Source organism: Talaromyces stipitatus, genomic scaffold (assembly GCF_000003125.1).
Source record: "Talaromyces stipitatus ATCC 10500 scf_1105507295541 genomic scaffold, whole genome shotgun sequence".
NCBI classification, from domain to species: domain Eukaryota; kingdom Fungi; phylum Ascomycota; class Eurotiomycetes; order Eurotiales; family Trichocomaceae; genus Talaromyces; species Talaromyces stipitatus.
The window spans coordinates 376,788-393,340 of NW_002990115.1; the positions used below are offsets into that span (position 1 = coordinate 376,788).

The 16,553-nt window shown below is 43.3% G+C and overlaps 6 protein-coding genes across 6 annotated transcripts, besides 7 other annotated features; 3 read left to right on the plus strand and 3 right to left on the minus strand.

The window, feature by feature from the left end:
- Positions 1 to 162: 162 nt before the first annotated feature.
- Positions 163 to 2,660, minus strand: TSTA_024650 (phenylalanine ammonia-lyase; the record flags this gene model as incomplete). The annotated part of the gene is made up of 4 exons (XM_002479532.1): positions 163 to 1,614; positions 1,713 to 2,266; positions 2,340 to 2,446; positions 2,530 to 2,660. The coding sequence occupies 4 exons, from the start codon at positions 2,658 to 2,660 to the stop codon at positions 310 to 312; spliced, it is 2,097 nt and encodes a 698-aa protein (XP_002479577.1). The 3' UTR covers positions 163 to 309.
- Positions 2,661 to 4,475: 1,815 nt separating this feature from the next.
- TSTA_024660 (uncharacterized protein) lies at positions 4,476 to 5,438 on the plus strand (the record flags this gene model as incomplete). Its single annotated transcript, XM_002479533.1, has 2 exons — positions 4,476 to 5,258; positions 5,349 to 5,438. The coding sequence occupies exons 1-2, from the start codon at positions 4,728 to 4,730 to the stop codon at positions 5,436 to 5,438; spliced, it is 621 nt and encodes a 206-aa protein (XP_002479578.1). The 5' UTR covers positions 4,476 to 4,727.
- A 154-nt stretch (positions 5,439 to 5,592) lies between these two features.
- Positions 5,593 to 5,731: a microsatellite.
- A 190-nt stretch (positions 5,732 to 5,921) lies between these two features.
- Positions 5,922 to 5,946: a microsatellite.
- Positions 5,947 to 6,296: 350 nt separating this feature from the next.
- TSTA_024670 (uncharacterized protein) lies at positions 6,297 to 7,523 on the minus strand (the record flags this gene model as incomplete). The annotated part of the gene is made up of 2 exons (XM_002479534.1): positions 6,297 to 6,344; positions 6,438 to 7,523. The coding sequence occupies 2 exons, from the start codon at positions 7,521 to 7,523 to the stop codon at positions 6,297 to 6,299; spliced, it is 1,134 nt and encodes a 377-aa protein (XP_002479579.1).
- Positions 6,957 to 8,105: a mobile genetic element.
- Positions 8,106 to 8,875: 770 nt separating this feature from the next.
- TSTA_024680 (sucrose transport protein, putative) lies at positions 8,876 to 11,111 on the plus strand (the record flags this gene model as incomplete). The annotated part of the gene is made up of 7 exons (XM_002479535.1): positions 8,876 to 8,975; positions 9,035 to 9,074; positions 9,136 to 9,857; positions 9,911 to 9,927; positions 9,996 to 10,638; positions 10,948 to 11,006; positions 11,032 to 11,111. The coding sequence occupies exons 1-7, from the start codon at positions 8,914 to 8,916 to the stop codon at positions 11,109 to 11,111; spliced, it is 1,623 nt and encodes a 540-aa protein (XP_002479580.1). The 5' UTR covers positions 8,876 to 8,913.
- A 394-nt stretch (positions 11,112 to 11,505) lies between these two features.
- Positions 11,506 to 11,618: a microsatellite.
- Positions 11,619 to 12,524: 906 nt separating this feature from the next.
- On the plus strand, positions 12,525 to 14,637 carry TSTA_024690 (uncharacterized protein; the record flags this gene model as incomplete). Its single annotated transcript, XM_002479536.1, has 6 exons — positions 12,525 to 12,749; positions 12,926 to 13,407; positions 13,483 to 13,698; positions 13,741 to 13,959; positions 13,987 to 14,074; positions 14,210 to 14,637. The coding sequence occupies exons 1-6, from the start codon at positions 12,572 to 12,574 to the stop codon at positions 14,635 to 14,637; spliced, it is 1,611 nt and encodes a 536-aa protein (XP_002479581.1). The 5' UTR covers positions 12,525 to 12,571.
- Positions 12,775 to 14,745: a mobile genetic element.
- Positions 14,116 to 14,628: a mobile genetic element.
- A 1,027-nt stretch (positions 14,746 to 15,772) lies between the features above and the next one.
- Positions 15,773 to 16,264, minus strand: TSTA_024700 (uncharacterized protein; the record flags this gene model as incomplete). Its single annotated transcript, XM_002479537.1, has 2 exons — positions 15,773 to 15,979; positions 16,043 to 16,264. The coding sequence occupies 2 exons, from the start codon at positions 16,262 to 16,264 to the stop codon at positions 15,773 to 15,775; spliced, it is 429 nt and encodes a 142-aa protein (XP_002479582.1).
- Positions 16,097 to 16,553: part of a mobile genetic element that runs on past the window's edge.

Consider the following 16,553-nt stretch of genomic DNA (forward strand, 5'->3'; position numbering starts at 1 on the left):
AAATATCGATATACATTCAGCAATTATAAAAATGAAGATCGAAACGAATAGTTCGCCTAGGATACGCTCAGAAGGCGAAGGAGAATTAGTGGATCTAATGACACATTTGAAAAACAACAGGAAATGACTATTTTTTTTTACAGTTTTGAAATAGCATTCAGTCTCAACACCACATTAAAAGTAGTTACATCGTATAAGCTATTCTATATCGGCTATACCAGCCTTGTTTTTAGATGAGTTTGTCAAACTAAGATGACCTCCTATCTGACAATTGTTCTTCCCTGTAATCGATTCTATCAAAATGGCATACTATCGAGCAAGAGATATGGCCTCATTGGATGCCGAACCATTTAATCCATTCGTAGAACCCAACAAGCACTCGCCCGCTACAGTCACCAGTTCATCGTACAAAGAGCCATTCTTGATGCTGTCATGAATAACAGATATCCATCCTCCGACAGTCTTCTTCGGGCGGCCATTAAGCTTCGCATCATGGACCATTGGATGTTCGACAAAGCCTTGATGAAATGGTACTGCGAGTTCACAACGCACAAAACGGTACAATGCTTCCGATCCCTTGCCTAGCAGCCCTGCAGTATGTGGTTCGGCTATGAAGGACTCAAAGGTCTCGGTCCACAGGGCAGACACTGCCTTGATTGCATTTTGTTTCCACTCGGCAATATCTGCGACCTGTCCTTTGACGTGATCAACGACAATGGGTATTGAGGAGCTAATCAAAGAGGCAAAACGAGCACTCAGATCAAGCTTCCCAGTTGAGTTCCAGGAAGGAAGTGTATGCACTTTCAGTGCACCCAGAAGAGGTTCTAGTTGGCTAGGATCCATTTCAGTTGAGAAAGACTGCCTGGTCACCGATGCAATAGCGTCGCTTGCCAAAACAACAAATTTTGTATGCAGTGCCCGGAGATCTAACGCTTGGCATACGACATACACGCTGCACGCACACATTTTCATCAAGACATCAACGGCATCATAACTCATGCGGGCAGAAGCGAGGGCCATAGAATTGATTGACTGGTTATGCATTTCCGCCGCTTGAACATGAGAGCTCATTGGATTTGCTAGGTAAGCAAGCTCCGCCATGTAAGCTGCCATATTGATGTCAACTCCTTTCATCGTAAAAGAGAGACTCGGGTCATCTGCAGCAAGATTAGTTGGCAGACCACCGCTTAGATGTGGATCGATCATTTCACTGCTCTGAGCAAACAGAATCTTGCCGAACATTTGCAACACCAATCGAACTTTCTCCATAGCAGAAGTCACTGCTGCAGCTTGAAAGTTGGCACCATAGTATATATCATTCGCGGAACTATCAACAATGGGATTATCACACGATGAGTTGAGTTCAATCGTAATTTGTTGATCCGCAAGTAACAGGTCTTCTAACTGAGGCCCAATCCATTGCGGCGAGCTGCGTATAGAGTATCGGTCTTGGGCTAGATCTTCACGCCGACGGTCCTTCGGCGCAAGTACATCTCGGGATAAGTAAGAGCCACGAAGAAAGAAGTGGATGTTCTGAGCACATTCAATTTGACCGGGATGTGGCCGTGACTGTGCAATAAAAGGGTGGAAACTCTCGGAGCTCCCGCCAAGGGCCTGAATAGACAATTGATTTCAAAGTTAGTTCTCGGCGCTTTCTGACAGGCAAATTGAGACAGCAGAGAAAGAAACATTATCTGTTATTTTAGACTCACCTCTACAGCTGCTCCCGTCAACAGTTGCGTCAAAAAAGCCAGCATATGCGCGTCGGCAACAACTAGGGCACCAAGTCCGGCAGATGAAGCTGTTCCATTGACCAAACCGAGACCCTCTTTCGGACCCAGCACCACCGGTTCTAATCCAGCTTCTTCCAGGGCCTGATATGAAGGTTGTACTTGTCCGTCCGTTTCAATCAGAATATCTGGATTCCCCTCTATGCCTCCGGCTACATAAGCAAGCGGCATAAGGTCTCCCGAAGCTGATACGGAGCCACGCAATGGAACTATAGGCGTGAGATGATGTTCAAGTAAGTCTGCTATAGCTTTAAGAATAGAGAACGAAACGGCCGAGTGACCTCGCAATGTCGCATTGCATCTCACAACCATCGCTGCGCGGACCCAAGCTGGGGGCATGGAATGCCCCGGAGCCGCGCCATTTTCAGGCGCAGACGAAAGAATACCGCTTTGAGTGAGCTGCATTAAGGACGCCTGAAGCTTTATGACTTCCTCGGTCCGGGAATCGGCGCTCCCTCCAAACCCTGTGTTCACGCCTGCGGCAAGAATTCAGTTATTTTTACCTGGTGAAACCCAAAGGGCTCACGAAAAGGTTTGATGAATCCATACCGTACACATACCATCCCTGCGCTAAATGGTCGAAGAGCACATTCACACTGTCCTGTAATCCTTTTATGATTTTTGGATCTCGAGTCAATACTGGAGGACATTTGTGTCTAAAAATATTGGATTAGCTAGCCATTTATAGGTCCAGGAAATTGACTTAGGTTAATAAAGAGAGGAAGTAGGGATTGCGTACTGTGCTGTCGCTACAACATCAGCAATGTGCAGGCTGTTGCCATTGATCTCGTATCTGCCCTGTCGTTTGCGCAGTTTCAGGCGCGTCCAGAGTTCGTGAGTTTTGGCGAGATGCGCGCTTTGTGCCCCCATGTTTGATAGGCTGATAGGTTAGCAAGGTACGGAAGGTCTCAATATACGTGTAACTTTTGAGTTTACCTACCTCCTGAAGATACTGCAGAAAAATAGCAATTTAGTTCTTCAATTAATTCTTTATAATTTCAGCCTTCCTACGTACCTTGACAAGGCAAGATATAGAGGCGTGCAATGAAGAATGCCTTATGTTCCTGCAGCCCGACAAGAATCCTCTTGTCCGTGATCTGTAAGGTTTTACTGTCGGAGTTGACTGTAATTTGTTGAATACATAAATAGACCCACAGTTACCCAGTAGAAATTAAAATTCAGCTGAAATCTCCTAAGGATATAGCCAAGGCTAAGTGAATATTAGGTATGTGGTACGTCGTCTAGCTGAAGTTCTGTGCCTAGTTCTCGTAGTGACTAATGAGGTCCAAAGTCATACTCGTATCTTGTTAGTATTGATTGTGTGGGTCGCGTATTACTCGGAAACGTGTGTACTTCCTAGCTTGTGACACAGTACGCATACCGGTTCATACTAGTGTTGATACATTAGATTTAGTATTAATTACAAGGGTATTTTATGCCTATTCTGGCCTCAGCTTCCATCAGAGCACACGACAGTCTTAATGATAATAACAATAATTGATCAAGTTTATTGTCTGTACCCAGCTCTATATGTAGGTTATGACCCACATCCCCACTGTGGCCCCCAATCTATTATACACAGAGGCCTCTTAGGGTTGTATTCAAATAACAATCACCAGACGGGGAAAAGGGAGCCAGCCTTGCATAGTAAATCAGAATTCAGAAATACAGGATAGCTATCAACAATACAGGAAGACTTCGTTATGGTATCATACTATCTCCAGTTTTATTCTTTATCATTTGTTCAATTGATTGATTGGGGCCGTTTAATTCAACGGAGTTCTCCGTAGTACCACATCTAGGGGCTTGTGTCTACATACTGTTGAACATTGGGCGAACTTGATATGATCCAACTTCAGGCAAATTGTCCCTTATCGTAATGACATATGGATATTGTACCTATGGAAGAATGTTGGACTACGTTTAGACATAGTGTTCAGGATCTTTCAAGACAAACGTATACCAGCCACGAAACCGTTTCTTCTAAGGTCCTTATGCATAGCCGGGGCACCAAAGTATCTGCCGGTGCAGTCGCTGCTCTTTCTTGAATATACACTAGTTTAGGATTTTTATTTGCTCTGCCAAAATAGGTCAGAATTACTCCATATCAAAGATTCTACTAGATACAATGTTGTGGGGAGTTATCACCTCTAGCAAGGGTTTAGTTGCCGCTCCTACGTATATCCTTAGTGAGAACAAGTACTCCGTATTGACCTTAGTCATACTAGTGTCTTGACCCTCTATAGCTTGATGCATTCAATACGCCAGTATTCACTCAGGAAAATCTCTGACGCCCAATCAAAACGTTCCCGCTTATAACATAACACAGATCTATCGACTACCTTTGGCTTTGTCGAGAAGTACTCTCCATATTGGGGAGGTATGTGTTTCTCAGCTTAGTCCCTTGATTAGCAAGTTTCTTTAGCTGAAACGCAGGGAAGACCTGCAACATTTTACTGAATTACCGATTCGACGTTCTGCTTTTGTGGGGGGAAATACTATTATAATTTTCTACAGAGTATATGTGGCGTATTTTGGTAAAGTCACGAGGTATTTTTTCTTTTATCAGGCGGGGCTTCTATAACATTTAGATTGTTACTGTACGTCACTCCCCCGTACTTGGTTCACTTGATTTCTTACAATATATGAGAAATTCGCGCATCGGATTCGCTACTCTCCTCATACGTTCACGAAATTTGGCAAGACTCAGGCGGCCAGCAAACTCTTAGGTAATTTTCACTCATTCCACTAATCTATTTCCCAAATCCACCGATATTAGCAATCTTTCAGCTCAAATTAGCCCAGATTCACATTACCCTCTCATCAACAATCTCATTGTATTTCAGTGTTGCGGACATCGAAGAAGAACTGCCTTCTGAATATCCAGACTCATAGTCATCACCACTCATTACATCCCCCAAAGAGACACTAATAAATATGAGCCGCTATGAACAACTTCCTGCAAACGATTTCCTGCAAGATGAGGTGGATCAAGAACCAGGAGCAGTTGATATAGAAGAGAAACCAGTGCAAGAGAAGGCGCGAAAATGGCTACAAATTCTATTGAGAGCAATAACCATCACCCTGACAATCTACGCTATTGTAGACATTGTGTTTCAGTTGTGGATGTATACTTTCGTCTACAGCATGTCTGAAGACTCGGCTTGCTCATGTGGTGATACTCCCGCGGAAGCTGTCAGCCGTGGCTGCAAATTTGACCCCTTCGCTGCTACTTGGCTACCAGACAGATGTCGCGATGACGAACTCATTGACTTTTTTAATGATCTGGGTCACAAGAACAATCATACATGGTGGGATTTTTACGACTGGCCCGACAAAAACGATAAAATGGATTTGCAGCAAATATCCATGAAAGCTGGGAGGGTAGGGATAGAGACACCATACGTGACGACATCAGTTGACTGGCACCACGCACACTGTCTCTTCCTTCTTGCTAAAGGCTCCCGCGTTCGACAAACGAATCTACATATGGAGTGGCGGTCACGCAGAGAACCTCACATTTTTCATTGCGTTGAGTCAATTCTGACTTCGATCAAGGAAAAATCAAATGCCGATGAATTCATTGCGTACACTGAAGTCGATATCTACCCAGACGGTTTTGAAGGAAACGAAGAGGACCCCGCCTGATGTTTGGCTGCCTAGCACAAATTCTGTATGGTCAACATCGTAATTCGTGCTCTATTGTAATTACAAGAAATAGTGCATAGCGGATGAGGAAGAATCGAATATTTCGCTATGAAACGTGGCAGTCCGCAGGCGTGCCCTATCTTGCAATCCTCGTTAATAGTGGTAGTAGTAGTGATAGTAGTAGTGATGGTAGTAGTGATAGTAGTAGTGATGGTAGTAGTGATAGTAGTAGTGATGGTAGTAGTGATGGTAGTAGTGATGGTAGTAGTGATGGTAGTAGTGATGGTAGTGGTGTTTTAAGGATTTAGGGCTTAACCCTACAGACTCCCAAAATTCATGGCGCAGCCACGGTGGTGCGCCACAGAATGGGGGCTACCTAAGGAAACAAACAGAACGAACAATGTAAAATAACCCTAATAAACTCTCCTATTGATACATTCAATAACGAACCAAAAAGCTGCGTGCATACTGCATCATCTACTCTGTGTGTGTGTGTGTGTGTGCGTGTTTCTATTTAACGGCCGTGGTTCGTGACTTGCACGCTTCCCACCGTTCCCTATTGGGACAAAGGCCGCCGAGGGGTAAACCTCGGGCTTCAAGATCTATATCAGATTCATATACAGATAAGAGACTCTTTGGCACATTTCCATAGCTGCTGTGGTCTGCATGATCTACTATGGTGAGATATACGTAGCTGGCGATGGTGACTACGCACGTGATGTGTACCGTCATGCCCAGTCCCACCCGATTTTCACGAGTTACTATATAAAATATTTGGAAGCTTTACAACACCATATAATAATGAAACATAATAAATTTTTGGAGTAGCACTAAACGAGATATAAGGAATTGAATGAGCTATAGATTAGCTAACGAAAACGCCCAGGGAGCCGAGTCTGCCGGACCCTACGATTCGTAGTTACAACCCCCTCATTAACCTCCGAATGAGCTGTAGAACGGGTCTTTGGCTTTGCTGGCTTAGAAATTGGCTTTATTTACTTTTATGAACCTTTTAGTCTCTAGGATGTCTTTTTGGAGCTGTAAATCAGCTAGCTTAGCTAGCTCTTGCTTATCCTTGAAACGTTGCTTCTCCGCAGCCTCTTGTTGGCGCTGTTCTCGCTGTTGCTGCCAAATTTGAGCTTTTTCAGCCTTTTCAAGCTCTTTAGCTTGCTTTGTAAGCTGCTGTTGAAGCTTTTTATTATCTTTACGAGCTTGCTCGTGCGCGGCATCCTCATCTTTTTGAAGTTGAAGATCTCGAGCTTGCTGAACCTTGGGTGGGCTAAAAAAGATGGCACCACCTTCATTTTGTGTAGGTAAATCCAGTAGTAAAGATTTTTCCTTATTTGGGCATTTCTTTGCAGTAATAAGAGCTCTTTGTAAGCCTTCAACTTGTGTTTTAAGCAAGATATTCTCTGTAGAAAGATGAAGCATGGTGTCGTTAAGCTTTTGAGCTTTTTTATCATAAATATCAGTAACGACCTCTCTCACAAGCTTCCTAATACGTCTACAACCGTCTACTTTGGTAATTGAAGCCGCAGAGTCACTTGATGATCGCCGGCTTTCGGATTCGGGGGTAAACCGGTGTATAACGAGCTCCAGATTGAAAGGATATAAGCCAGTATTTTTGAAGGCTGAATTGATATTCTCGCTTATAAAAGCTTCTTTCCAGCTAGCCCAAAAAAGCCGAAAAAAGTCACGTTTGCTGAGCCGGCTCAATCCTTGACAATCGTCTATAAATTTCCTCAATTCCTTGGTATAGGCCTTAGAAAGGGGTGCAAATAAAGCCACGTCCAGAGGCTGTAAAGTGTGAATTGCATGAGCTGGAAATATCGCCAGTAATATCCTATTCTTATCACAATATTCAATAAACCTCATGTTGACGTCGGAGCCATGGCCATCAAGGATTAGAAGCCGCCAGCCCCGGCTTGCTTGAGATTTTGTCTCTTTGTCAAAAACATCCACCAACCAACGATATCCGAGCTCATTATTGGTCCATCCGGAATCTGAAGCTGCAAAAAAGCATCTTTGTTCTTGGGGATCAAAATCTTGAAGCCAAGAATCCTGAATATTGCCTGATTTTGCCATATAGATTAAGCTAGGTGATATAGCTGTTCCATTTGCACAAATACAAGCAATTGTAGTTATCCATTACCAGTTTCTATCCTAAAGATGCTGCTTAAGTTTTCCTTACTCGTGCTTGCGCCGAGAAAAGATTCTTTTCTCTTTTGTGGTTATCCCAAGCATAAAGCCTTTCTCATCCATATTGTAAATTTGCTCCGGGGAAAGGTTATATTGCTCAATTTTCTGGCCAATAAGCTCAAAATAAAGCGTGTATTTCCATGCCGAATCTTCCTTTTTCCTATCCTAATTGAGGCCTGTAGAAAAGCGAGAAATCACCTTATCCGAATGAGCTGCTACCCAGCGGCTAGCCCAGTTTTGCCCGGGCTGTTTACCGGATATATCTTGTGCAAAGCTGGCTATCATTGAATGGGTAGGTGGGAGCCCTCACTCTGTAAGCATATTTATCTATTTTATAAGCGCTTTTGATTGCTCGTTGTTCAGTAATTTTTGATTATCGTAATATGCTTCTTTTGAGCCCGTAACACCGCGAAAACGTTTCGATAAATTTGAACGGTCAACACCATATGCTCTGGCAACTAAACTGATATTAGGTTTTTTTTTCCTGGCTTTAAGAAATGTAAAGCTTCAAGTGCGAGCTCATATGAAGCCATGCCGCCATATTGATGGATTTATCGCGTTTTGAAGCAAAATCGGGTACCTATGAGGTGGGACTGGGCATGTGGCAGTGAAGGACGGTAAAGCCGTAGGTAGAGAGAGGCGGAATCCCACATCAACTCTCGCTCATTCGATCCTCCAATCCTAGACCTCATTTCAATAGTGGCATTCCTAGTCCTTACTGACAATAGAGCTGATCTGGCGCTGTTGTCAACGGTGCGCACATTCGTACGTGCCCATTGCTTCGATTAGCGTCTCTTGTTTACGGACGGAATGATCAGTTACAAAGGTTAATCAATATTACAGTACGGAGTACTCCATCAGTCGCAATAACATCTCTATAACCAACAATTTAGTACTTAGGTACTGAGTAGTTGTATAATACGTAATGATGTGTACCTCCACATAGGTACGATACAGAAATCCTTACCGTTTAGTGTATTGGCCCCAGCCCATGGATAGCACCGCTAACAGATATTACGGCTTGTTTGAGACCAGAAATTACTGTAATACAACCTCTAATGCGTGCTAATATATTTCTTTGCATTGCTAACATCCACATGAGAGATCATTCGCCTCCAGAAAATGACTGGTCTTTGAACAGATTCTATTCAAAACCTACCCCTCTTGTCTCTGCCAACAAGGTCGGTACAACCAAATCTCGTATTGATTTGACAGTTAGTAATTGTGACACCACTATTAGATTCCCAATACTTCTCTCTAACTCATTCATATCTCGATGAACAAAGTGGTTGGAGGTAGGCGCTCTTACCCTTGTTTAACAACCATTGGCTTTGAAGGGTAAGTTATTCATACGCCCAATTGATTCCTATACTGAGAAGACTTTATTCGAGATTTAGCTTGCAAGTTGCCTTTTCGTTGTTCTCGGGCCAAGTTGTTGTATGTTGATTTCATGCTGCCTTCATCTGGATTAAAAAAAATGGAAATTGACTCTCATCAGACTCACCTTACATCACTCGGTTTGAGACCAGCACAAATTGCAATTACACTGCTATTTGGTCCCATATGTGGTGCGATTTTTCAGCCATACTTTGGTAGCTGGAGTGACCGGTGCCAGTCACCATGGGGCAGACGAAGGCCCTTCATCGTCATCGGAACGGGATTTTTGATCATCTCTATGCTCTGCCTAGCTTGGGTAGATTCAATTACACTTGGAATTCTGCTTCGTTCATCAAATGCTGCATACGAGACAGCTTATAGAACGGTCCTGGTGATCCTCGCGATGATATTTACCTTTACTACATATGTCTCCATTCAAGCCGTCCAGGTTGGGCTACGTGCCCTTGTCACGGACGACAGTACTCCCTTACAGCAAGCTGAGGCAAATGTCTGGGCTGGTCGTCATGTGAACTTGGCGGCGGCTTTGGGCTATTTTGCAGCGTACGTGAACCTCCCTCGGTACATACGCTACTTCGGCAAAACAACATTTGCAGGCACAAGCGTCCTTACAGCGGTGTATCTGGCAATTACAATTACAATTACTTGTTTTTGCGATTCGGATGAACCCTATATAGTAGAGAAGGGTTCAGCGTCAGGGCACGGAGAAACTTTCCGAGTGATGCGGGACGTCTTTTTTGGTACTTCAAAACAGGTCAGGCTTATCTTGCTCGTGCAGTTTCTTGCTTGGTTTGGCTGGTTCCCTTTTCTATTCTACACAGTAACGTAAGTCTGTTCACTTGGCAAAGATTGGCGAGTTACTTATATGATCCGCATAGATATGTTGACAGCCTGCGTAAGTGTCTTAGTAACAAAGCACTTTCTCGTTGTTTATCTAACATACCTACCTGTTTCCATATTCAGAAAAAGCAAATTCCGCAGGCTACAAAAACATGGGCGCTCTTGCACCCCTCGTCTATAGCATAGTAGCCCTATTGATCGCAATAGTGCTGCCTTCTCAGACCTTATCCACCAGAGACTCGACAGCTACACTCGGACGGGGTCCTTTGAGCTGGTATAGGATTATCATCACACCCCGCAATTTGTGGATTGCTTCACACGGAGTATTCACAATCGCCATGCTCGGAACATTTTTTGTAAGATCTGCGCTTGGTACAGTGCTACTCTTTAGTCTTGTTGGCTTTACCTGGGCGATCAGCTCTCGCATCCCATATTCTCTTTTGGGCGATGAGCTGTCTCGATCCTATTCACGCGATAATGATGATGACGGTGATGAAGAAGAAGACTCTTTTACAACAAGACAAGGACTTATTCACGGCATTCATAACATCGCCATTTGTCTTCCTCAGATCATAATCATGCTCGTCATGGGACTTTTCTGGGTGATTACAGAGAAGAAGACTGCGAGTCATGATGAAACCGTTGAGCATCAAAAATTTCTTGGTATTGTCTGGTTTCTACGACTTGGTGGCCTTTTTTCCTTGGGTGCCATGTATTATACGACCAAATTGCGTCAATGGGACCACAATCGCGTTGGAGGCATTGAGTACGATGAGGTTCCCATGGAGGAGAGAAGACCACACTCTTCTTTACTCGGGGACTCTACATTTGAAATTTGAATGCATGGAAAGGACACATAAACCTCCAATACGCCGAAGCTCTGCTGCTGATTATACACTTTGCCCGCTTGATTGTGTGAACTATTGAGAATGAGCATTTTTGTCCTTTACGGTAATTTTTGCCTTTAGTTTCTAAATATTGATCGTCCAGCCAGACGAAGAGCAGACCTCCGTCTCGCCCTTAATTGGTGAATGTAGTGGGACGTTCAATATCATCTAGATATTTGTTTTTAAAGTTGCAAAATAACAATATACTCGTCCAAAGAAAAGGAGATAGAACACAGATTGAGTCAAGGTAAGTTATAACTAACAGGTTGAAGTACAGCTCAAACATAGTGACTTCGTCAGCGGGGCTCAAAAAGGCCATAAACACACTCAACATTGCTACATGGTTCCTTGATGAGTTCTACTTCTGCCAGAAAAAGCCTGTCATAGGATGAGAGGTCAATGAGTAAGTGTACGTTCATTAGCTCCGGTGGTGATACACATTTTTGAAGCGGCATTCAGCTGTCTACCCCAGAATGAAGTGTGACAGTGCTTGTCAAATTTGTTGGCACCCCTTGGTGGGGGCATACTATCTGCATTCGAGTTGGGCTATTGCTACCTCTGCAGCATCTCTAATCAATTGGAAGTGCATTGTATCAGTGATCTCGCAAGAACGGCAAATGCTCCGCTTTCCGACCCTGATATAGTTACAAGGGCATCTGATTTTTGAGTATTATCCAGAATAATCATAGCCTGTTCAACAGAACGCACATTGCATGGCTAAGAAAGTGGTCTTAGATGGAGTTCACTGTATGTATGTATGTATGTATGTATGTATGTATGTATGTATGTATGTATGTATGTATGTATGTATGTATGTATGTATGTATGTATCTATGTATCTATGTATGTATCTATGTATCAGCCGGAAATAGCCTACAAAAACCACATAAATTACCAACCCCTTAATGGGGCCTCGTTTTTGGTCGAATGGTGTATTTTCCGGTTCTCAGTATGTATGTATGTAACATACACAGATGAGATTGGTGTAAATAACGTACATACCAGATACCTGCTGATAACCACAAGACATATCCTTGTGAGATCGTTTTGAGGGCGACTTCAGTCATAGAATAGATAAGAATAGTCATCAGTGTTGCATTAGATGTTGGCCAATTGGTAAGCATCATCAGAAGAGGACTCTCCCCATTGAGAATATTCCGTACAAAGCAACTGAATCAATTTATTCCTCATTAAACCTAATGGCGATCTGGCTTAAGCATTCCAGGGTTTCTAGTGATGGCCAGATATCCCGACTCATCCGTCTCATCCGTTTCTCCACTTTGAGTCTCCTCATGTGCTGTCAGATGAAGATGTTAGATATTATTGGTGAAGTGCACAGCGTAGCGAAGCCAAACTGGCCTACCGATCAGGAAGAAACACGCATTAAAGCGAGGGGTCTTGATTCTTCGTTATAGAGGACAATTCCCTGTTAGAAACAGCACAACTTGGTCAAAGAAATTCAAGCCTTCAATTGAGATTTTACAATATAATCTGGTTTCCATCAATTTCACGAGATTAAGGGCGAAATAAGCCTCGATAAATCCAACAATTAAGAGTTTGACTTATTCGACCCCTTTATCGACAAAATTTGTGTTGTTTCTATCGCAAATATGACTTCAAATACCACCCTCCAAGTAATCCTTACTGGCCCTGCTAAATGGGATGAGTGGAAAACCGCTTCTTAGCAACTGTGCGAGACCGATGCCATGGAAAGTTTTGTTGATGGCACTGAAAAGAAATTGTCGAGGCCAAAGATGCCTACCCCAAGGGACTTTTATATCGCTCGGCCTCCTGCACAGAGTACTCGCAGCAATGATAGCAGCCATTGTAAATCACCGTTACCTGCTTGACGCCTGCCATAAACAAACGAAAGGTATCATTTCGCTACGCGAATGGATGAGAAGTACTGTCTCACCATCATACGCTTCAGATGCCTTAGACACCGCCGAGGACATACAAGCCGCGTACCTGAATCTGGAAAATCAAGTTGGTGGGAATGAGGCTGATATCAAAAGGACCTCAAGGCCGAGTATAGACGGCTTATAAAGCCGTGGACTCGTGCTCCAAAAGACATCGAGAAGTGGATTTTTGAATGGGAAGATGTTATGTAGAAAGGAGAAAGGTATAAGCTTTCCTTTACCTCTAATTCAACTGAATGGGCTATAGATTTTCTGAACACAGTACGTTCAATATTATCTCTTTGGGTAAGCTCTTATGAGATCTTGAATGAAAGTGAAATAGAAGCAGGCGACCTCTCATTCCGGTTGTTATCCGGAGCCTTCCGTCGGAAAGTGAAGAACTCTATACAAAGTGATCAAGGAAGCCGCATTGGAAAGAATTATTTTCCAGTTCTCCACGATGAAGAAGCCCACCAATCCTTAACTGAGATGGACGCATCTCACGAGGAGAATGGGGATAGCGATATACAGAAACAGAAGGGAACCAGCCGTAAGAGGAAAAGCCGTAGGGCAGCCAATGTGCGCGTAGGGGACAAAGATCTCAAGTGCAAGGCTTGTCAAGGCTATCATGACCTCCAGCAATGCTTTTATCTCTTTCCAAAGCGAGCATATGAAGGGTGGACTAAGAGAGAGAGTATTAGGCGTAGAGTAAATAAGAATCTCGAACAAGACCATTCACTTACTGAAGAGGTAAAGCGACTGCAGAAAGGCAAAGATGATGGAAACAGAAACAATAAACCAAAATAACTATATCGAATAGTAGAGACGTGTGCTGCCACCTTTTACGTCGCCTTCACACTTGCGGTGGGAGCAGCGATGTCGATAACCAAATATCCCCTCAAGAACTCAGCAATATTAGACTCCGGTTCAACACTCTATGTCTTTAACAAGATAGCACGGTTTATCAACTTTAGAAGAGCGCCGGATATAGATGTTCTTTGGGCCGGTGATTCTCCAGTCAATATAATTGGATACGGGGATGTTGATATTAGTATAATTGGACTAAATAAAAGGCTATAAAAGTTGCGGTTATTCAACGTCGCATACTGCCCCAGTTTTGCAACAAATCTGGTATTACTTCGACAGCTTCAGAAAATGGACTATTGGTGGGATAATCGTCCATCATATAATTGCCTCAGGAGAGCAGATAATACAATAGTGGCTTACCTGAAAGATCGATATGCGCAATTCGTGTTGGAAGATATTCCTAATGACCATCCAAATATGCGTATGGCATTCTTTGTACGCAGAAACAAGTTTAATTCCTAGACTGCTAGAAAGCCGGTCAAAGCTGACGCCATAAAATGGCATCTACGCTTGGGGCATCCAGGTCCAGAGGCGATGAGACATCTTGTCAGTTCGTCAACTAGTGTACATCTTAAAGGACCGACAATAGTGCAGTGTGAGGATTGTGGAACGTCAAAAGCAAAACGTGTCATAAGGCGTTATCCAAGATATATAGAATAATCGCCTGGTATACGACTCGCGCTAGATTTCCATGATTTTGAAACTAGTTCGATAAATGGCTTCAAATGCCTCATATTAGTAACAGACCGTTATTCAGGCCTTATATGGGATTATTATCTCACGGACTGGAAACAAGAGACGATTCTCATGGCACTACAACACTTATTCAACTACCTTGATCGTCAATATAAGATAAAACCATTGAAAATTAAGTGCGATAATGAGATCTTGAAGCAGCCAAAGGTCAAAGACTGGTTGCACTCGCAGGAGCATGTTGATATCAAGCCTTCGCCTCCCGACACACAAGCATTAGACGGAGCGGCTGAACGCTCAGGGGGTGTAGTAAAGGATAAGGCTCGTGCAATGCGAGATGCGGTAAAATTACCAGCCGACCTATCGCCTGAGATTTATCGAATAGCGGTTTATCTTCTGAATCGAACGCCGAGATACTAATATAAGTGGAAATCACCATACAAGCGTTTCCATGTGTTCCTGGCCAAAAGAGATGGTTTATCTGTGCCAGATTTCAAACCTCAACAAGCTCATTTAAAGGTTTATGGGGTGTGGCTGTATCACCACCCTATATTTATCGTTGTACCGTGTATAAAGCTTTTAATTGTTGCGGGTGGTGTGTTAGGAACTCCCTTGTTAGAGGTGTTGGCTTGTAGATAATCTTAAAGGTCATCTTCTCCAAGTGTGCAGTGTCCTATCTTCGGCGGCTGCAGCAATATCTACATGGGAAGGGAAAGGGGGAGGGGTAAAGGGAGAGTTGCATCGTTTTCCACTATGTTGCTTGTGGTTCGGATTTAGATTCCAGTTCCCGTCTTCCTGTTACAATCGCGTATTTGATTGCTGCATGGACGGCCTTCATATCAGGTTATCATCGATCTGAATCTGACCGCGATTCTCCACCTAGGAAGAAGGATAGGTTTCCTCGTTTTGACTCTATGCATTGGTTCATGCTGTCTCTCATTGCTGTCCATTTTGTGCAGCAGAATAAAAAGTGTTCTACTGTCTCACTTGCTTGGCTGTAGGCACAAAGATCGGAGTCTGCTGCGCCCATCTTGTTCAGATAGCTGTTAAGTCTTGAGATTCCTGTCCGAAGTTAGGCTAGAATTTTTACTTCTTTCCGGTTCAGTCTGTTATATAGGCTTTCTATATGCTTTCCTAGGACTGCCGTGTCGAGAACTTTTGAGTATCTTCCTATGCCTTCTAGGAGAGTCCAGTCCTAGGGTGTTGTGTCAATAGCGAGTCTAACTGCTGTTGCTTTGGCTTTGAATGGCTGCTCTTCCGGTTGACATTCTATTCTCGTTGATCTTTATGCTTCATATTTTGCCCTGTGTTTCCAGTCTGTATCTATATATGCTGGCACCCAAATTGCGTTAACTACGTTTCCTTACTGTTGCAGGGTCTAGACCAGATTATATATCTGCTGAATGATTTTTTAGCCGGATTGTTGCCAAAAGTTGACTAATTACTGCCAATGCTGATCTATTACTACTAAGAATCGGTATCCATCTCCGACGTGCCCCATGTGGGATATATTCCAGCGCAGCTGCCATTACTTCCAACTCTGCTATATACGGGCTTAGCTCTGTCCTTTGCCTAGTATAATGAAGTAGCTGGATATGCCATTCCCATTATTGCCTGCTTGGGCGTTTCTTATACGCCCTTCTATACCAACAATCCCTGATCTGGCAGATGTGCATGTAACAATGAGGATGCCTACTGCTTTATTCGCAAGCTCAATGGCCATTTCGTTATCTCTTTCATCTATTGTTTGTATCCGGTTTATCTATAGTGGAATAGTGAATGTCTGAATAGTTTCTATCTGCTCCGTTGCTGTTACTTCTAGTACTCGAGATATCCTCTGCAGCGGAGACATGAACCTCCGAGTTGTGATAGTTCTCAGTTTAACTAGGGGGTTTGATTTAGGTAGAGTTTGGATGTCGATCTGCATTTTCGTAGCTTTCTCCATATGCCGATTATGGAAAGGTCGAATGTCTGCTTCAGCTTCCGCTACTACAGTTATAACTTTCCGAGAAGCTCCTATGACTGCAATAGCTCCATGTTTTTGCATTCTATTTAGATACTATGCTCTCTTTGTCCCGCAGGCATGCATCCAGACATTAGAGACATAATCTACCACCGGGGCAACTATTACAGTAAACAATTGCCTTGCTATCCGTGGAGGTATCATCTTTAGCCTCTTTAGCGCCATGGCTGCTGCGAGTCCTTTCGTAGTGGTATTAGCAATGTGTTCCTTGAAGCAGAGCTAGGAATCTATCACTACTCCTAGGATCTTTACACTTTCTTTCGGGTTAACTCTTTCTCCTTTGATTGTGAATGATAACACATATTCTTTCTAT